Consider the following 22412-nt stretch of genomic DNA (forward strand, 5'->3'; position numbering starts at 1 on the left):
ATCAGGCCAGGATTAGTATTTTTTTTACTTTGGTAATTTAAGTATATTTTGTTGATATTACTTGAGTTCCAGGATCATGGCAAAGGGCATTCACTTATGATAAAGTAATTTAGTTCTAACTGGGATGTTGAAGAAAGTATTTGAGAGCTTGCAATTCATTTGTTTTCTGAGCTCTTTGGGGATGGACCCTGGTGCATGTCCAATTTCTGTCTTCTATCTGTCCCTGCAGTTTGAGGACAATGTGGCTGGTCCTTGTTACATATCCACTTGCCACACTCCTTCTGGCCCGAGCTCAGAATGCCTGCATCGGACACTCCACATTCAGAAGTCCAGGTCAGTGAAACCAGCAGTACTCACACTCTCGTCCTTTTCATCCAGCTGCTGCTCTGACTTCGACCATCCCCCAATTCCCTCTTTTCTTCCCACTACAACCCAATAAGCATCAGCACTGTAGCAGCCTGGCTATCATAGGAGAGTCTTTATCTAGGGTCAGGGTGGGGTGTTTTAAAAAGCTTTAAGAACGAGACAACCTGTTAAAAGACGCCTTGAGATGTTAGGAGGACATAATAACAAAGCATATTTAAACTACAACTTTGGAGCACACATCCACATCGACCAACCAACTGAATACGACCAGAAACGATACATTCAATCATTTTAAATGATTTTATTTCTGATAAAGCCTTGGCAACTTCTATCAAGAGGAGGCCAGTAGGGGACATGAATAGTGGAACAAGAATTAAATTTAAACTGTTCATTGTTGTGTCAGCCTTTACAGTTTAACCTTGAGGGTCAAGCCACTGTTAGTTGGGCACATCAACAGACTTTTTTAGCTGAGATATTCAATATTTCATGATGAAATGAACATTGGGAGTTTTCAATTCAATTTTATTTGTATAGCAACAAATCCTGTGATATAATATACATTGGGAATGTGTCATCAAACTTGGTAACAGCTGTATGTCAATGTTACAAAATGCTGTGAAAACACCAATAGGAGGTTATTATGCCTGTTGGATACATACAGTACATGTCGATATTATGCGACTCAGGTCAGAATAGTCCACAAGTATTCAGATAATGCTGTTTACGTGGCAGTGTAGTATTCTGATGAACGGAATTAGGTTATTAGGTTAATAATCAAATAGTGGTGTCCATGTAAATGGAAAAACTGAGTTTTGTGCTCTGACGAACCTTTTTCGCTGTATAACTTTTTTTTGTCGTTGTTTATGGTTCTTTGTGGAACTGAATTCAATAGAAGAGTTCTTCAAAGCACACCTTACTGCACTTTTGGTGCTTCAAAAAACCTTTTCATGTTAAATCATAATTTTTTGGGGCAAGAAGACATCGCCTTTTTGTCTGTACATCATCAACGCATATTTTCCCGCCCTCTGGTCTGGAGCTGGAGATCTACAGTCAAGGTAAATTCAGTCTAACAATGTGTTTAGATTATTTATCTGTGGTGGAGTCTTAGTTAACCATGACACTTTTACCTCATTGTAATGGTTTTTGTCTCACATCGTTTGGTTAAAGAGTGAACTAAGCAGTAGCTTGCTAGATAGCGTTAGCATTAGCTACGTTAGCTAACATGACCCCCCATCCACCCTTCTTGAGGCTGTAAAAGTGAAGGCAATGGCCGACACACAATTCAACAAATAATAAAGTACATGCTGGATGAGTTACTTTTCCTGTGTTTAATATACAAACAGGCTGTCAAGTGTACGATTAATTTACCACAATCAAAGTACTATTTACTATATATTTAGTGTTTGCGCAAATGTTGAAAGTTAAATATATGTTGGGAGAACAGCAAATGCATATTCTATTCTAATGAGAGTTTATTTTGCATTAATATTGTTTATATTAATTATCTGTGAGATTTCTTGCCAGATTTGTGTGTGAAAGTGTGAAATTAACTAGTCTGGAAGTTGAAACTATCAGTGTAGATCCCGGACGAGCATGAAGCTCTGCCCTGCAGTTTGCACAGCTGCATCAGTTAACATGGGAGGGTTAGATATCATTTGAAAAACTGAATTATATGTACACTACCGTTAAAAAGATTGAGGTCACTTAGAAATTTTCTTATTTTTCAAAGAAAAGCACTGTTTTTTTCAATGAAGATAACATTAAATTAATCAGAAATAGACTGTTTACATTGTTAATGTGATAAATGACTATTCTAGGTGGAAACATCTGTTTTTTAATGAAATATCTACATAGGTGTATAGAGGCCCATTTCCAGCAACCATCACTCCAGTGCTCTAATGGTACATTGTGTTTGCTAATCGCCTTAGAAGACTTATGGATGATTAGAAAACCCTTGAAAACCCTCGTGCAATTATGTTAGCACAGCTGAAAACTGTTTAGCTGGTGAGAGAAGCTATAAAACTGGCCTTCCTTTGAGCTAGTTGAGTATCTGGAGCATCACATTTGTGGGTTCCGTCCGTCTATTCTTGTTCTTAGAAATGAAGGCTACTCAATGCGAGAAATTGCGAAGAAACTGAAAAATTCCTACAACGGGGTGAACTACTCCCTTCAGAGAACAGCACAATCGGGCTCTAACCAGAGTAGAAAGAGAAGTGGGAGGCCCCGGTGCACAACTGAGCAAGAAGTATATTAGAGTCTTTAGTTTGAGAAATAGACGCCTCACAGGTCCTAAACTGGCAGCTTCTTTAAATGGTACCAGCAAAACGCCAGTGTCAACGTCTACAGTGAAGAGGCGACTACGGGATGCTGGCCTTCTAGGCAGAGTGGCAAAGAATAAGCCATATCTGAGACTGGCCAATAAAAAGAAAAGATTGATATGGGCAAAAGAACACAGACATTGGACAGAGGAAGATTGGAAAAAAGTGTTATGGACAGACAAATCAAAGTTTGAGGTGTTTGGATCAAACAGAAGAACATTTGTGAGATGCAGAACAGGTGAAAAGATGCTGGAAGAGTCCTGACGCCATTGTTGTGCAATAGTAGTAGTAGATTTGACGTTGGCTAATTATTAATAATCATGAAAAATGATTATTAAAATAAAAATTATTTATTCAAAATAATAAAAAATTATAAAGCTATTAATTAAGAATGGTAAAATAATGAATTAGAAATGATACGGTTATCTATTAATAATGGTTAAATAATTAATGAAAACAATAAAATTATCAATTAAGAATTAAACAATCTGTAATTATTGCTTTTCGTTGCGGGGCACCACCCTGGTTACAGGGACCAACAAGTCAATCTTTAAATATCAGTCTCAAGTGATATACGTTATATTAATAATCTCAATATTCAATATTAATGATTATATAATAAACAATGAAGGGTTTTAAGTTCGAGCACAGGCTATAGTAATCCAGCTGTATTCACATACACATGTACAAATAATCACAGAAATACAAATACTTTAATTACAAAAGTATTTATTAAAGGGAAATAAAGTTAATGTTATTCCATGATTCTTCATTTAACAAACTCCAATATTTCAAAGATGGCAACAGCAGCAGCAGCACTTATCATAATTGTCACACATGTAATACTGAGTATCTACTGGTGTGTGTGTGTGGTCGTGTGTGTCTGCCTGTCTGTGTCTCTATGTGTGTGTGTGTGTGGGTGTGTGTGTCTAAGAAAGAGAAAGGGGAGTGGCTATGGCGTAATGACAAGATCACGTGGTGACGTAGTCTGGCCCAGATCAAGATGTTACGTTCAAGATGAAGGTTTATGACCCCGGTGACGACATGAGGTCGAAGACAAGATGGCGGTCGGTCGCCAGTTACACAAAGGAACTTTTAGACAAAGAGATTTCTTATCTCCTGGTTCTGGCGCCAACGGCGTCGAGATGAATTAAGTCTCTTTTCAATCTAGATTTATCTGTGTAACATGAAATGTATAAGTGTAGGTCGGGACGTGTGTAACAACAGGTTTAAGAGAAAAGAGAGAGACAGAGAAATCAGAGAGAGAAAAACATCAGAAGAGACAAGGTTGCAGAAAATTTACCACTCGGTACTCAAATTGGAGTTGTGTACCGATCTTTTTATCGGCAAAGTCTCTACGAACCCAGTCGGAGGATAACAGTGCTGCCGGAGACTCTCTGTCACGGCGCGAGGCACTTTAAAACATTCGACAAGGTAAACAAGGAACCGGAAGTGACGCATCGTTCCGTCGTGTTACACGGTTTAAAACAGATCAGAAATCTTCAAACAAACATACAATCAAATAAATGACACGCTAAGTATTTAAACTAGCTCTCTGCCCAGACAATTAATAAGCCTCTTACTGTGACCTTCATGGTGTTGCATGCGGGTGTCGCGCGGATATTCCAGAAGTCCAGTGAATGATCGTGGCCGCTCAAGCTCGGTGGCGCTGGTTCCTCTGTGGCAGCAGCGTCGGCTGGGCCGAATAGGAGCTGATTCGTCTTGCTCCTCTACGGGATGAAACATCGTTCTTCTGCAGTGATGAACAGCGGTGGCACAGTTGTTTTGGAGATCGTGGAAAAGAAAAGTCTTTGTCTCGGCCAGCGAATGAGCTTCCTGCTGCGCGGCCTTTTCAAGTTAAAAACAAAAATAGTCTTTCAAAATAAGTGTTGACTTAAGCTAAAAGAAAATAGAAGCTAGAACAAACTTTTGTGGATGTTGCCCCCTTTAGAGTTGGAACGTCTGAGAGACCCGGAAAGGGCCCTGGTCGAAGTCCTTAGCAGGGAGAAAGGCTGATAAACAAAAACTTAAGGTTGCCCCCTTTAGCAACTAAATCATCTGAAGACCCGGAGGGGTCTGTTGACGTCTTCAGAGCAGGGTAAAATGGCTGATAAACTAAAAGTTAAGGTTGCCCCCTTTAGCAACTAAATCATCTGAAGACCCGGAGGGGTCTGTTGACGTCTTCAGAGCAGGGTAAAATGGCGATTGCATCCTTTAGCAACTAAATCACCTAGCTAGACCGGGAACGGTCTATTGACGTCTTCAGAGAGCAGGAAATGGCGAAGATTTTTGGGGTGTCGGGGCTTTTATTAACCTGAGGAGGGCTAGCCTCCTTGAGGTGTGGTCATGGGATGATGCTGGCTTTAAGCCAATTGAGTGTCAGAGGTCAGATCAGAGTGGGAACGGCCAGGAGCAGAGCAGGGGTTTCTGGGGAAACCCCAGGGATTAAGTTACCACCAGAGGAGATACAATCTCCATGCTTGATCTTAGATGGAAACTTTAGAGCTGGTTTCATCTTGGCTCACAGGCCTTACTTTTACAACCCATTGTGTGGATGGTCAATTCACTCTGGGCTCTGGCCCAACACCATCTGTCCAGCATGGTGGAGGTCATGTGATGGTCTGGGGCTGCTTTTGTGCTGGTAAAGTGCGAGATTTGTACAAGGTAAAAGGGATTTTAAATAAGGAAGGCCATCACTCCATTTTGCAACGCCATGCCATACCTTGTGGACAGTGCTTGATTGGAGCAAATTTCCTCCTACAACAGGACAATGACCCAAAGCCCACCTCCAAATTATGCAAGAACTATTTAGGGAAGAAGCAGGCAGCTGGTATGCTGTCTGTTATGGAGTGGCCAGCGCAGTCACCAGATCTCAACCCCCTTGAGCTGTTGTGGGAGCATCTTGACCATATGGTACGCAAGAAGTGCCCATCAAGCCAATCCAACTTGTGGGAGGGGCTTCAGGAAGCGTGGGGTGAAATTTCTACAGATTACCTCAATAAATTAACAGCTAGAAAGCCAAAGGTCTGCAATGCTGTGATTACTGCAAATGGAGCATTCTTTGACGAAAGCAAAGTTTGAAGAACTAAATTAATATTTCAAATAAAAATCATTATTTCTCACCTTGTCAATGTCTTGACTATATTTTCTATTCATTTTGCAACTCATTTGATAAACAAAAGTGTGAGTTTTCATGGAAAACACGAAGTTGTCTGGGTGACCCCAAACTTTTGAACGGTAGTGTATATATAATGGGAAGATCGAAGATTTCATTCTTGTAGTTTCATATCCACACCAATGATGCCAATACAAAAAAAAAGGAAGTTTACCATGTTCCATGGCATGTGTTATTGAGAATATCACCTTGGTCTTTATAATGTCTTTGCTTTTTTCAGGCCAAATTGTCAAGGCTGTAGGACTCCTCCTACCATCAGTCTTCAAAGGGGACGCACAACAGCTGTTTATTATTAATAAAGTGAAGTATTCTGTCTAACTTTCTGTAATTATTTTGAGGTTTGTGTTTGTTGTTCGAATTATTCAAACAGAATATTTATTCTACTTTGAGGTTTCAAATTCTTGTGTTTTTTAATTCTTCAGAATCTTATAAATCCCCTGGTGTTTTGGTCAGGAACATACACCAATTGTTATTTTAAATGTTTATTGTGCTTCTTTAAAAACATGTTGCTTATTGCAGAATAAATAAGACAGGTGAAATTGCTAAAAGTATACTTGGAACCATAAAGCTAATGCTTTTTAATACTACACATAGCACTCAAGGTGCAGGAGACATATTGTTTTTGTGGAGATTACAATTACAATCAATCAAATTTTATTTGTATAGCCCATTGACTTTTTTAGATAAAAGGTCAACACCATTCGCTCTCTGATGTCCAGCTCTCCATCTCTGCTTCCCTCTGACACCAACACCTTATCTACGAGTGTGCAGTCTCCTCTACATCTCGCTGAGGTTCAGGAGAGCCATGTTGAGGCAATCCTCAAAAAAATGAAATCCTGTACCTGTACCCTGGACCCCATTCCCACTGCTCTGCTCAAGTTACATATCCCCACTCTCAGTCCTTTTATCACCAAGGTTGTTAACCTTTCCCTTCAGTCTGGGTGTGTCCCACCTACTCTCAAGGTTGCTGTCATCCGTCCCCTTCTCAAGAAACCCACCCTGGACCCGGAGGTTCTAGCTAATTACAGGCCTATCTCCAACCTTGCCTTCCTATCCAAGGTGTTAGAGAAGGTAGTCGCTTCTCAACTTCAGGACCACCTCCAACATAACAACTTGTTTGAAAAGTTTCAGTCAGGATTTCGTTCAGCCCACAGCACTGAAACGGCTTTGCTCAGGGTTACGAATGACCTGCTGATGACAGCCGATGCAGGATCACCCTCACTCCTCATCCTCTTGGACCTGACTGCTGCATTTGACACAGTGGATCACACTCTCCTCCTAGAGTGGCTCTACAATGCTGTTGGACTATCAGACTCTGCACTCAAGTGGTTTCAGTCCTACCTCTCTGGCAGAACTGAATATGTCTCACTGGGAAGATGCAAGTCCAGACTGCTCCCTGTCTCCTGTGGTGTTCCGCAAGGGTCGGTCCTCTGCCCCATCCTCTTCATTATTTACATGCTCCCCCTCGGTCGTGTCATCAGCAAACATAGGATTTCCTTCCACTGTTATGCTGACGACACACAGTTTTACATCAAAACTGCCCCAAACCCCTCTGCACCCATTTCATGTCTCACCGCCTGTCTTGGGGAGATAAAGACATGGATGAGCAGCAACTTTCTCCAGTTAAACAGTAGCAAAACTGAAGCCCTCCTTGTTGGCACTCCACACCAGGTTCAGTCATCCTCCATAACTCAGCTCACCTTCGACGGTTAGGTCATATCCCTCTCCTCCACAGTCACTAATCTGGGAGTTAGGTTTGATCCTCACCTGACCTTTAATGACCATATAAAACACCTGTGCAAAACCTCCTTTTATCATCTCAAAAACATATCCAAACTGCGCCCCACTTTAACCCTGTCAGATGCAGAGAAGCTCGTCCACGCATTCATCTCCTCTAGACTGGACTACTGCAATTCACTTTTCACTGGGATCACTGGCAAGAACATCCAAAAACTGCTATTCATTCAAAACAGCGCTGCTAGGATCCTGATGAGAGTCCGTAAATATGAGCACATAACTCCAATTCTCCAGTCACTCCACTGGCTCCCTGTCTCAACCCGGATTGATTACAAAGTCCTACTCCTCACCCATAAATGCATAAATGGACATGCACCTCCTTACCTACAAGAACTTATCACTCCCCAAACCTCCACCCGCACCCTCAGATCTACAAGTAGCTCGCTCCTTCGGGTTCCCAACACCAAGCTCCGCACCATGGGCGACCGGGCCTTTTGCTCAGCAGCGCCCCGCCTATGGAACGGTCTCCCTGACCACCTGAGGGCAACACAGACCCCGGACTCTTTTAAGACTGGCCTAAAAACCTTTTTATTCAAGAAGGCGTTTTTACTTTGAGTTGAGTTTCTTTTTATGACTTTGATTTTAACTATGTACTTGTGGCACTCTGAGATTCTCGGATGAAGAGTGCCTTACAAATAAAATGTATTATTATTATTATTATATTCACAAATCACAATTTGTCTCATAGGGCTTTAACATGGTGTGACATCCTCTGTCCTTAACCCTCAGCAAGAGTAAGGAAAAACTACTAAAAACCATAAAAAATACGTAGAAACCTCAGAGAGAGCCACATGTGAGGGATCCCTCTCCCAGGACGGACAGAAGTGCAATAGATGTCAAATGTAGGAAAACATCATCAGGAAAAAGGTTTTAGCAGCAATGATGATGGTAAACATTTTGAACGATAACTTAAATACTAAATGTCTAGCAGTGCTGCTGCAATCATGGTCTATGATGGCTGCGTGGAAATCTCCCTTCACCTGGTGTTTGCCTTTTTATTCTATCACATCTTCCATGCTGAGTACCCCAAAAACTAGAGGAAGACTATGCCATTTCTGGATGCTGTGAGTTGTCCTGGATGGTTAGTTAGATGTTCAACCCTACATGTTTAACTTGACGGACCCGGCAGTATGTTTTTACATATGTTTTAATGTAAAGCTAAAACTGATATTCTGTTCATCAACACAATCGGAAAAATGCTGTTGTCAAGGTAAGGTCTCTATTTTCATTGTGAGGTTGAACTACTAATTGAAATGTTACTCCTAATAATAAAACACTGACTGAATTGATTTTTCAATTTCCTTTGTTCAGATAATTTTAATTTCATTACTTATGTGCTGTCATATTTCTGAGGAAAATACTTGAAGGGTTTTCCAACAATTTAGTTTAGGCAGGTATATTTCAAAATAATGGGTTTTTAGTTTTCTATAAATACAGTTGTAGAATTTCAACAAAGTCTTTATGAAAGGTTACTGATTATGTATGTATGTATGTTTATATGTATGGATTTTTGTATAGATAGATAGATTGAAACAAATGGATTGTTTGATCCAGAGGGGAATTTAGTTTAAGAACCTCTTTTGGTTTTCTAAAACACCCAATTGAACTGGTTCTTCAGTGAACCCATAAAAACAGTTTTTTGTGGAACCTTGAATTGTTGTAAGGTAATACAGTGCTTTAAATAGTTCACTTTTGGTTCTAACTTGAACATTTCTTTTAATAGTGTAGAAGAAATAACTAGGACTCAGCACCTCACCTGTTAGCTCTTTCAGACAGACTCCCACATGCCCCCTCTAGATTCCTCCCCTCCATTCTGACATGGGCTTCCTGTCATTTACAAAAAAGAATAAAGTTTCAAGACTTGTGATGTTTCTCTTCTAGAGCCCGAGAGGGCACGGTCACGTAGATCATACATCTGTGTAATGTGTATACATCTGTAGACTGCACTTTTCCCATGAAAACTCACTTTTATTTATCAAATGAGTTGCAAAATGAATAGAAAATATAGTCAAGACATTGACAAGGTGAGAAATTATGATTTTTATTTGAAATATTAATTTAGTTTGTCATGGGAATTTCTCAATAGTCAAGCACAAGTCATTACAATGTCTTTCTGGAAGTTTATTCTACATCTGCAGATGGGCATCAATGTACAAGACCATGGAATAGATGTCATACAATGAGCAATGACATACAGGAAAAGCAACACTTTATACATCTCAAAGCCCCTCCTAGAGAGGAGATAAATGTTATCGATCAACCTCTTTCATGTTAAACAATAGGTGACCAATATCCTGTCACCTAATCTTTCCCAGACCTTTGGAATGTAGCATCTGTTTTTCAAGATCCCTTGCCCAATGTTTACAACCACAAATCCTCTGTTCTGTTAAGTCTTTGTTTGGTGACCTCGTCAGTGAGGATGTCACATAACAGGTTTGAGTGCAACCCTGACTTCTCAGGCAACATTTGTTATCTTTCGAAAACATCAAAGTAGTTCCTCATATCAATCATTGCCCTAATAGTAAAATTTCTATCACAAGTTCTTCAAACTTTGCTTTCGTCAAAGAATGCTCCATTTGCAGTAATCACAGCATTGCAGTTTCATGCTACAGTTTACAGCAGCAGATCCTTAAAGGTGATTCTGCTTTCTCTCTTCAGTCAACTCAGACATCGAGGTCGTCTGTGGCTCTCAGACATTGGACCTTCAGATCCTTCTGTGCCCCATCTATTTCAATGGATACAACGAGTCTCTGCTGTCGCTCAACTCAGTACACTCCAATCACCTGTGTAAAGGGACAGCTGACTGGTCAGTGGACCCACCTGTCGTTAGATTCAACTTCTCCATTACAGAGGAGGGCATCAGTGCCTGCTCCAGCACTCTGACAGTAAGTTATCAATGCCTCAAAACACCCAGAACTCTCACAATAGATTTTTACAAAGCCAAACTAAACTCTTTTCTTGAAAGGTCACCCAGGAGGCGGGAACTGGGCTGTTTTCAGACTTCTCCCATGTCGAGTACATCAACATCGCAGGCATGGTCTGCTCGAAGGACCCCGGTACAGGAGCGATCACCTATCACCAAGAGGTGATGTACAGCTTCTCCTGCCGCTACCCTCTGCTGTACCTGGTCAACAATACTCAGATGAGTGTGTAAGTGGAACCAGCTGTTAAAAAGCCCCATGAAATGAACAATACATTTGTTTGAAACCTGTCTCCCTGTGTTAACTGCTCTTTTATCTCCTGTTTTAACTCCAACACTTAATCTCTGTCTATTCTCTTCCTGTTAAACAGTTTAAACTGTTTGTTGACTCATGACTCATACTGCATCCAATGATAATGCCTTTTGGAATTTTTACTCTCACCATGTGACTATAATTCTGCCGGTGAGTGACTGGTGCACAGGACCTACATTGACCGATTGATCAGTTAATTCCACAGATGTACAGTGCCTTGCATAAGTATTCACCCCCTTTGGACTTTTCTACTCTTTGTCATGGTATAACCACAGATTAAAATTTATTTCATCGTGAGTTTATGTAATGGACCAACACAAAATAGTGCATCATTTGGAAGTGGGGGGAAATATTACATGGATTTCACAATTATTTACAAATAAAAATCTGAAAAGTGTTGAGTGCATATGTATTCACCCCCTTTACTGTGAAACCCCTAACAAAGATCTGGTGCGACCAATTGCATTCACAAGTCACATTTGCAAGTCACATAATTAGTAAATAGGGTCCACCTGTCTGCAATTTAATCTCAGTATAAATACACCTGTTCTGTGACGGACTCAGAGTTTGTTGGAGATCATTACTGAACAAACAGCATCATGAAGACCAAGGAGCTCACCAAACAGGTCAGGGATAAAGTTGTGGAGAAATATGAAGCAGGGTTAGGTTATAAAAAAATATCCAGAGCTTTGAACATCTCTCTGAGCACCATAAAATCCATCATAAGAAAATGGAAAGAATATGGCACAACCGCAAACCTACCAAGAGGAGGCCGTCCACCCAAACTGAAGAGTCGGACAAGGAGAAAATGAATCAGAGAAGCAACCAGGAGGCCCATGGTTACTCTGGAGGAGTTGCAGAGATCCACAGCTGAGGTGGGAGAATCTGTCCACAGGACAACTATTAGTCGTCTACTCCAAAAATCTGGCCTTTATGGAAGAGTGGCAAGAAGAAAGCCATTGTTGAAAGGGATCCATAAAAAATCCCGTTTGGAGTTTGCCAGAAGCCATGTGGGAGACACAGCAAACATGTGGAAGAAGATGCTCTGGTCAGATGAGACCAAAATTGAACTTTTTGGCCTCAATGCAAAACGCTATGTGTGGCGAAAACCCAACACTGCCAATCACCCTGAGCACACCATCCCAACAGTGAAACATGGTGGTGGTAGCATCATGCTGTGGGGATGCTTCTCTTCAGCAGGTACAGGGAAACTGGTCAGAATAGAGGGAAAGATGGATGGAGCCAAATACAGGGAAATCCTTGAAGAATATCTGATGCAGTCTGCAAAAGACTTGAGACTGGGGCGGAGGTTCATCTTCCAGCAGGACAATGACCCTAAACATACAGCCAGAGCTACAAAGGAATGGTTTGGATTAAAGAATGTTAATGTCTTAAAATGGCCCAGTCAAAGCCCAGACCTCAATCCAATAGAGAATCTATGGCAAGACTTGAAGATTGCGGTTCACAGACGGTCTCCATCCAATCTGACTGAGCTTCATCTTTTTTGCCAAGAAGAATGGACAAACCTTTCCATCTCTAGATGTGCAAAGCTGGTAGATACATACCCCAAAAGACTTGCAGCTGTAATTGCAGCGAAAGGGGGTTCTACCAAGTATTGACACAGGGGGGTGAATACTTATGCACCCAACAGATGTCAACTTTTTTGTTCTCATTATTGTTTGTGTCACAATAAAATTTATTTTGCACCTCCAAAGTACTGTGCATGTTTTGTTGATCAAACGGGAAAAAGTTTATTTAAGTCTATTTGAATTCCAGTTAGTAACAGTACATAATGGGAAAAAGTCCAAGGGGGGTGAATACTTATGCAAGGCACTGTATATAGAAAAAAAATCTTTTAACAAGAGAGAACATACATAATTTGTGAAGGAGGAGGTAAAATCACAGAAAAGGTCTAATATCAAATTCTTAATTTAAAACCATTGTGGCTAAAGTGCCCATTGTATAAATCCCCAAAAGCTTCGGTATCTACTATAATGTATATAAATTAGATGACAAGTCCGTTATTAGTCCCGCGATGGGGAAATTTGAAATATTACAGCAGCAAAAAGACATCAGCATTAATAAATATAAATATAAAAGAAATGTATAGAAATAAAGAAAAATATGAATGGAAATAAAATACAATTTTATATACAGTGTTAAGAAACATATCACGTGAGAGAATGTGTACAGATAATACTCTATAATGCTGATATCATGTCATCTGTTCAAAATGGATTGTGGGTATTTAAGATGATCCTAAGTTCCTCTATCAGAAGTCAGAAATAATTTCTTTAACAGAAGATCGAGGTTTTTCTCTAATTTAAACAAGCGGCTAGTTACTGTCGATCCTAGCATGAGAGCAGCAATTGGCTACTGTAAGCACCAATCGATATCCACAATAATTCCATCCTCATATAAACATGTAGAATCAAGTAGCTTTGTTTTATTTGTCTTTTTTTAAAATACGTCATTTTCCATTGCTGCTGTTAGATGGTGAAAACTTTCCCACAATAATTACAATTATTGCTGATTGTACACTCCTACACTCTGCTCTTGCATAGCAAATCAAAGATAACTTATTTTTATATTCTTATACAATTATATTGAATGTACGTTCTTTTTTGTTTGTGTCTAGTTTGACACTGCTGTAAACCTACTAAAACCTTCAGTTGCATAAGAAGGGATTTGTTTTACTTTTACAGTTTTACTAGATAGCAGAGGAAGTGGCTAGTTAACTCGAACAGTTATTGCCAACAGATTCAGTTCTATGGTTGAGTCAGTCATTATGATTTCTTCAATCCCTCACATGATAGTTACTAGATGCTGCTCCATCCTCTTTAGAGGGGAGCTTTTCCCCCTGTTGAATAACAATCCAGAGAAGCAAGCATGAGATAATATTTTTGATCTCTTGTCAACTCTTTACCGTTATACTGTCATTTGAGTTTATAATATGTGGTGTGTGTAAGGATATCAAAATAAAAGTTGAGTGTAGAGACAAATCAGTAGAAACGGCCGGATATATTCAAATACATTCAACTATGGATAAAAAGGACAGTTATTAATGATTTTTTTTTGTCAAAGCTTATTCCTCTGCAGATGATAAATTAACCACAGATTCACTATTTATTAGAATGTCTCACGTTACCATCTTTAGAGAGGTTTCATGGAGCAGCAGTGTCCTCAGAGGTGTGTGTTACCTGTGTGTCTAGTTTCAGGAGGGTTGGAATCTCACCCTGGTGTGTTGTTCCCTCATCTATCAAATGAAGGATGACCTGGTTGTCAACCACTCAGGTGTTTCCTGTAATGAATTCCAGCTGTTGACGGAACTTTTTATTTTTGCCCAACAGATCTGGGGTCCGTCTGGCAGTCAAAGACAATAATGGGAGTTTTGTCAGCACACTGAGCATGGGACTCTTCACGGTGAGATTTCTGAGGTGTTACCAGAAAGCAGCTTTAAATGAACAGTCAGAAAAAAACTCACACATACACATAGTACAGTGGAATAAACAGCACCATGTCACCCTTCCAGATGTACATTACATTCTTTAAATCAAGGAAATAATTTATTAACAGCAATGAAATGTTACTTGTATAACCCATGTGTTCAAATAAGAATTTGCCTCATAGGGCTTAACAAGGTGCAATATCCTCCAACCTTAACCCTTGACTAAAGTGAAGAAAAATTACATACAAAATAAATGTGGAAATGCCATAGGGAATTGCAAATGAGGGCTTCCTCTCCCTGGGTGGACAGAGGTGCTGTAGATGTTCTCTGTGGCAGAGCACATCAACACAACAACAATATTTTCAACATCCATGAGAAAAGACAGCATCTAACATAAATGACAGCAAATTCTGTATCTACTGATCATCTGATCACTTCTAGTAAGCCTGATCAGGCTTTGGATACAAGTGGTAAATGGTCTGTTTTAAATAAAGCCTATTGTAGTCTTTAGCACTTGAGATTCCTGCACCGACCATTAGAAATCTTCCGCAGTGTCATGATTTAAAGCTGAGAAAGCTTGTTTGCTCAGAAACACAACTTGACTTCTGACTCTCTCAGACAGTTCTGATGCCATTTCTCCTACTTTCAATATCAATGCAGAAAGTTGGGCTAAACTCAAGGATACACTAATTTTGAACTATAACTTCTGGTAGTTAAATTAGCATGAAAAGGTTTCTTGTCTTCATGTGTTTATTATGTATTGTTGAATTCAGATCACCTAACAGATATAAATAAACTATGTCAAGTAGAATAATTTGATGAGGCCAGCTCAGATAAACTCAGTCGTCCTTGTACCTTTGTTTGGATACTGGATACTATTCTTTTAGATGTGACTAATGATGATGCTGGCATTATATACAACTGCATCATATAGCCCAGACAACGTCAGCAGAACGACCCTTGTCATCTCCCAGATTGAAACTGATACTAGAACTCATTCTGTCAGAAGAAACAACATGCATCACTCTAAACAGCCTCCTCTCCTCTCCTCTGTTGTTGGATGTAAAGGACAATAGCTACTCCTCCATCCTCCAAATCCCCCTCGGAGGCCTGGAGCTAAAGACCAGGATCTTTGTAGAAGTAAGGGCATCAAACCTCAGCAACAGGTACAGAGTATACTGGTTTTAGTTCATCTTCAGAAAGTATTCAGACCCTGTTATCTTTTTCAATGCTTTGTTGTCCTAATTCCAATTGTGCCCACCAATCTTAACTCAATGATCTTCATTTATAAAGTGGGAACACATTTTTTTAGAAAGTTTAGCAAAATTTTAATGAAAATCAAAACAGATCCAAGTATTTAGAGCCTTCGTGCAGTCTTTTGTAAAATGTATTGAAAGTTTTCTATCCAACTAACTAAACTGAAACAAGTCATGAAACAAAGCCTCAGCTTCTGTAAGTGTCTCGGTCATATCCCTGACCAAAGCTCAGTTGGGCTGGAAGGAAGAGTTCTGGTGATTCCAAATCTCATTCTTCGTTTGAAGCACAGTTGTGCTCCTGGGAACACTTGTAGCTTTATAAATGCTTTTAACCCCTTGCTTTGATCTATGCCCCTATACAAAATGTTTTTTTCTAAATTATGGCCAGTCAATTCTATTTGCCACAAGTGGACTCCAATCAAATTGTAGACACTTATCATTGATAATAGAAAAAAACAATCAAAGCAACTCAACCAAAAATTGTATCCGTCAAAAATCAATGACACAATAAAGTTTGCAAAAAGTGCAGGGGTCTGAATACTCTTTAAAGCCACTGTGATCCGACCTGAAAATGTTTGTATGTCTGCCCTTAAACATGTGCTGATACCAAAACTTGGCAGATTCAACGTGCTCCTAGACCGATGTTATGCCACATCCTCGCCTTTCAACATTAAAGACACATACCATGATCTCTTTGTCGGGTGAGTTACAAAGATGAAAATTAAAATAGAAACAGAGTTGCACTAAATTGCTTTTTGAGTATTCAACCACATCATGGTCTTTATTACCATATGGAGTTGGCCCAGTTGTTGATTGTTTGATAATTTCAGCCAAAGGAATTTAAAATGTATCATTTATAAATCTAAACATAATAGGTTCACCTTCCATCTAAACTCATCTCCAATTTATTATATGCAAATACGAGGGTTTTAGTGGTAAAATTATTTGTGTCTTTTGATCAGATTTGATCGATTTACAGATTATAGATAAAACCGTGTAGAAAAAACCCGTAAACACCATCTCCTCTTTTTCAAGGTGTGACCTGGATAGCCAGACTGTAATAGGAACCAATGGAGAGCAACAGGGTGCCCGCTTTTCATTCGAAGCTTTCCGCTTTGTCCAAAGCACAGAAGCTCTCTCCATCTACTACGTCCACTGTGCCACCAGGCTCTGTGTAAACTCCTTCTGCCCCAGTCTCACCCAGGTCAGATTGCTCCTCCATACACCCACTTTCTGCTCGTCTACACAGGACTAACGTAGATAAAGAATAGTTTAGCATGGACTTAATTTATTAGGATACTGCACAAATGGTACACTGTGGATCTAGATATATGGTCAAAAAAATGCATTCATATGGAGCTTTTCCATAGCATTAAATTTTTGCCTCATTCTTGAGTGAGCAATTTAAAAAATATAATTTGCACATGCTTACAAAAGTTATGTTTTAAAGAGACATAATGTAAAGGCCAACAATTATTTAGTTTGAGCAAAAAATGCTAAATTCTGTGCTCAACATATCTATTTGCATGTTTACCATTGTCAGTATTAATGTGCAGCTAATCCAAAATGTACCTTCTTGGATTGTTTGGTTTTGTGGCACAAATGTAACACACACAAAACTGTCTGAACCAAAATCGAACCCTAACCCTAAGTACCTGATTCCCATGCAGAACTGCACCAGCGGCACCAGCTCCAGGAGGCGTCGCAGCATCAGCAACAACCAGGGTACCACAGTGAGTGACTCAGCCATGATCACCTCAGGCCCAATCACTACCCGCTTAGATAATGGTAAGAACCCACATGCTCTGTAAAATATACAACAGTAACACAGGCACTGTTATGTGTTTTAAGTCTGAATTTACTTTTGGTCATGAATGACTCAAGGGGTTCCTTTGTCTTTTCTTCTCGTAGGCAATATGCTGGGATCTGGAGGTATGCAAAGTTCTCTCCTTTGATTACTTCAATTCTATCTAATAAGATTGATAACAGTTAGTTTGGACTTCTCTGTCGATTTAGTTTTTCAGATTATTTACACATAATTTATTGAGTTAATTTGTCCAAAATGGAAGACTCCTCACTTGACAAATGTAAATGGGACCCTGTCTTAGAGCGTGTCCTGGGAGGGGAAGGTGCAGGTGAGCACCTCGATGGTAGGCTTTGGTCCCAGAGGCTTTGAGACAGTCTCTGATGGAGGGGATTCATAGTGTTTATCTCTTATGGGTGAAGTTCAATCCCTCATCTTGGAAATATTGGCCAATCACTATAAGAAGTGGGCATGCACGTTGGATTGATCTTGAGTCAGACAGAGGCTGCAGTCAAAAGAGAATTGTATCTTCTGCCTTCTGTTTAGAAGTGGTGAATTTACAGCTCCTGGCAACTTAATACAGTTGCAATCAGAAATATTCAACCCCCTCACCTCAATAGACATTATAGTGATGTGGATGACAGATAATGACAATAAATGACAAAAAAAACTCATCAAACAACAAAAGATATTTATTGGTGCGTATTTTAGTTATTTTGACAACAGAAGTTGACTTAACTTTGAAGTTCAAATGAAAAATGTAACTCTTTCAACACATGTGCATGTGCAGTATTATTCAACCCCCCAGCTTCAGTACTTTGTGGCTCATCCTCTAGCTTTTATAACTTCTAAAAAACATTTCGGTAAGTGCGGAAAAGCTTCTTACACCTCTCGATTGGAATCTTTGCCCATTTTTCAAGTGCAAAAGCCTCTAGATCAGTGATGTTTGATGCAACTGCCTTCTTTAAATCCCACCAAAGATTTTCAATCAAATTTGAATCTGGTGACTGTGAATGCCACTCCAGGACGTTCCAGGATCTTTTTCTCAACCAAGCTTTGGTGGACTTGGAGGTTTTGCTTTGGATCATTGTCTTGCTGGAAAGTCCAATGATCACCAAGGTTTAATTTGTCAACAGAAGGCATCACATTCCTCTTTAAAATGGCCTGGTATTTCTGTGAATCCATGATGCCATGTACACAATAAAGATTGCTAGTTCCTGCCGCAGAAAAACAACCCAACTTCATCTTTGACCAACCTCCATGCTGGACTGTGGGGATGGTATTCTTCTGGTCCTAAGCCTGGCCTTTCACACACCAGACATACCGCTGGTCCATACGTCCAAACAGTTCCAGTTTGGTTTTATCAGTCCATAGAACTGTCACCCAAAACTCAGTAGTCTTATCCAATTTCCTCCTGGCATATTCTAGTCGACTTTTGATGTTCCTTTTGGTCAAGAGCTGAGTGTGTCTTGAAGTCCTTTTTATTCAGTGCACGTCTTATAGTTGCCACTGACGCACTTGTACCAGCCTTCATCAGGTCATCCCGTAGGTGTCTTGCGGTCACAGATTGATGAAATGTTGGGCTTTCTTCCACGGCCAGGCAGGTTTGAAGCTGCTCCATCAGTCTTAAACTTCCTTATAATGTTCCCAATTGTGTCTCTTGGAATATAATTTTTGGGGGAAATCTTCTTCTACCCAAGGCCTTTCAGGTGTGATGAAATAATGTCCTCTCTCAGCTTTTGTGGAAGCTCCTTTTTCTTTCCCATGATTGCAACTCACCTTGAATACCTTCATGGGTGGGGTTTATTTATGCATCACAGCTGGAGCAAATGAAGGATCAGTATAGAGTTCCCAAAGGCTTAATAATGTTTCAACTCAACTTTAGGACAAAAAAACTGTCAGACAGCTTTAAAAACAACAATATTATATAGGGGTTGAATAATTGTGTCATGGCTATCTTAACAAATTATACTGCTACACACAAATACTACATCATGCATTTTCCGTGTTGATTTTCTGTATCACTCAACTCATAAAGAAGTCATCCGAAGCAGAATCTTGCTCAAAGAGCAAGATTCTTTCAACTTTAATTGATAAATCCTTAAAATCTTTGGGGGGTTGAATATTTCTGATTGCAACTGTACATAGTCAGCATAGATAGCATGTATTCTGTCAGGAGAATTGTCTACTGTATTACATGAACATGGCTGTAAACATCCTGTTGAACCCCTGCTCAATAATCTGGTAGATCTATTAATTGTTGCTTTTCAGTTTATATGGGGATAAAGGAATACGTTTTCCAAAAACAAGTGTGGGAATAGGCCTCAGACAGTCTCTCCTCAAAGGTATTCACAGTGTTGCTCTCAGTCGTTCACATGAAAAATGAAATGAGGAAGTTCAAACCCTCCATATCGTCTCACCTCCATATCAGATAAAGGAATCCAGCTTCCACCAAAGTGCATATTGGATAGCAGAACAATATCCGAAACCCCCACCCCACAACTTTCCAGTGGCATTTGAAATACCTAAGTATACTTCAGTGTAAAAGAGGTATGACAGGTTTAGTATCTTTCTAATACAATCCTACAGGACGGGTCCCTTCACACAGTGATGGGGCAGACGGTTCAACCTGCCTTCAAGGGTATCCAACTAAAGGCACGTGTTTGGATGTGTTCAGGAAACAGTTGCTACTGGATGAATTCCTGTCAAGGTCGAAAAATACAAAATACAAAATAAAATAAATAGATAGATGGATCTTTAAATGTCAGTACTCTACTACTTTATGTGAACTATCAGGGGAAACAGTTGACAGTTCAATGCTTATATGTTGTTACAGTTATGCTCATTGGTATAAAAACTATACATTGTTCTATGTGGTCTAATTCTTTGGGTGTTTTTTTCCTTTCCAGGGATTCAGAAGAACCATGACACTGTGGTGGTGGTTTCAGTCATTGCCGGCACTGTCGGAGTCATCTTCCTCACGCTGGTGGCTTTCGTTGTTTACCAGAAATCCAATTCCATATCAAACAAAACAATTCTGTGCACAAAAGAATGACTGAGGGTGCGGAGAAGTCCTGTTGCCTATTCAACAAATTCTTGCACAAACCTTTAGACATTCTGATGGATTTGTGGGGTATTTTCAATTGTTAAACCAGGGTTATGGGTACTGTAGTAACATTTATTTTTATATTTTACAGCTACTAAAGGCGCACACATTTTGTATTTCTATTTCTAATAAAGGCGTTTGATAAAGATTATTTAGATTTTTTTTAGTTATGGTGATTTTCTATGGTGTTTCTAACAATCCTTTTACGGGATGTGATTTTAAAAGCTGGTGTACACTCAGCGAGCACTTTATCAGAAACACCCCTGGATCTTTCCTCCCTTCGCTCTCAAACAGCTTCAGAGCAGATTCCAAAAGATGGTAGAAACCTTCCTCTGAGACTCTGTTACAATGCTATGATTGCATCGCATCATTTATGCAGATTTGTCATCTACTCATCAAGCTGCCAATCTCTGTTCTACCCCATCACAGAGGCCCTACTGGATTCACATCTGGTGACACCGGAGGACATCCCCCCTCATCCCTTAAAAATTGTTTATTGCCCACACCATTACAACACCACCATTAATCTGGACTGTTAATACATGGTGTGTTGGGTCCATATGTGGTACGTGCTTTTCGCAGATGTGGTTCTACGGTGCTCATTGGTGCGGTTTGCATCTGAGTGTGAGGCAGAATGAGAATCAGCTCCTTCTTGTGCGAGGACCTGGTTCTCTCTCTGCTGGAGAATGCTGGATTACCCTCTCCAAGTTGGGGGGGAGAGTTGCTGCCCCAAGTGAAGGAGTGAGTGCATGTTGGCGAGGAAGATGGACGGTTGGGTAGATGCGCCATCAGCAGGAACGCGGTAGTTGTAACGGACCATTGTGGTAGAGAAGGGGTCAAGCCACAAGTCAAAGCTTTGATTTACTGGTCGATCTACCATCCAACCCTCGCCTGTGGTTACAAGCTCTAGTAACCGAAAGAAAAAGAACAAGGTTGCAAATACAAGTTTTCTCCATTGGGTGGCTGGACTCAGCCTTAGAGATCCGGTAAGGAGTTTAGAGCTCCACATGGAGCTCTGAGTCGACCCGCTACTGGGCACCTTCCAATGGAGGGTTACCAGGCACACCCAACCGGATTGAGACCCTGGCTACATTTTTCCTCCTTAACCATCTTGAGTTTGTGTCACTGCAGACTCACACATCGGTTATAGCCTGGCAGGAGTGAACCCGACGTGGTCTCTGCTGTTGTAGATCATCTCCCTCATGGTTGGACATGATGTTCATTTTCAGATGCTTTTCTACTCACTAGTTTGTAGATAGGTTATAAAGTGACCGTAGCGTTTTTGTCAGTTCCCACCTGTCTGACCATTCTCCATTCTCATCAACACAGAACTGCTGCTCACTTGATACCATTCATTTTGAGTAAAAACTCAATTGTGTGTGAAAAGCAGTTTCAGAGATACTTTAACTGTCAAAGTCACTGAGATCACGCTTTCATCACTGATGTTTGATATGAACATTGACTGGAGATCCTGATCTGCATCTGCAGGATTTGATTACATTGCACTACTGCCAAATAAACTGGTGTTCCCCATAAAGTGCTCGGAGTGTGTAAGTCAATACAGTATTGTTATACTGGACCTTTAAATAAAAGCATATGAAGACAGCGTGGTTCATACTTTTTGCAAGTGCTGGATTTGACACAATCAATGTTAAAGAAGTAAGACTTGACTTGTCCTTCAGGTACAAAGGAGTTTTAACATTGTCTTTAACGCTTTACTAACAGAGCTCTTTGGTCAGAAGCCCTACTAAATAAAAATAAATACTTTTTATAAGAGTTGCAGCAGATTCCGGTCAGTCCTCTTATGAGTCGTCACTCTGATGTGTCAGCAGTTCACTTCTCCGAGTTCTTATATTTGATGGCTTAATCAGATTTACAGGAGTGTGAGACGAACCCTCCTGTTTATTAC

General features: G+C 40.1%; 1 protein-coding gene across 1 annotated transcript; it reads left to right on the top strand.

The window, feature by feature from the left end:
• The first annotated feature begins 82 nt into the window (after window positions 1–82).
• On the top strand, window positions 83–20546 carry si:ch73-261i21.5 (zona pellucida-like domain-containing protein 1). Its single transcript, XM_053442389.1, has 10 exons — window positions 83–333; window positions 10315–10541; window positions 10622–10806; window positions 14240–14312; window positions 15406–15503; window positions 16214–16294; window positions 16629–16797; window positions 17264–17381; window positions 17505–17525; window positions 20307–20546. The coding sequence occupies exons 1-10, from the start codon at window positions 240–242 to the stop codon at window positions 20450–20452; spliced, it is 1212 nt and encodes a 403-aa protein (XP_053298364.1). The 5' UTR covers window positions 83–239; the 3' UTR covers window positions 20453–20546.
• Window positions 20547–22412: the final 1866 nt, after the last annotated feature.

Source organism: Pleuronectes platessa, chromosome 15, assembly GCF_947347685.1.
Source record: "Pleuronectes platessa chromosome 15, fPlePla1.1, whole genome shotgun sequence".
Taxonomy (NCBI): Eukaryota; Metazoa; Chordata; class Actinopteri; order Pleuronectiformes; family Pleuronectidae; genus Pleuronectes; species Pleuronectes platessa.

Excerpts from the sequence above, each read along its gene's own strand:
- si:ch73-261i21.5 (XM_053442389.1), top strand. The coding sequence starts at position 240 with ATGTGGCTGGTCCTTGTTACATATCCACTTGCCACACTCCTTCTGGCC. Across the intron at positions 17,382-17,504 it reads CACTACCCGCTTAGATAATG|GCAATATGCTGGGATCTGGA; the intron begins GTAAGAACCCAC and ends TTCTTCTCGTAG. Across the intron at positions 17,526-20,306 it reads CAATATGCTGGGATCTGGAG|GGATTCAGAAGAACCATGAC; the intron begins GTATGCAAAGTT and ends TTTCCTTTCCAG.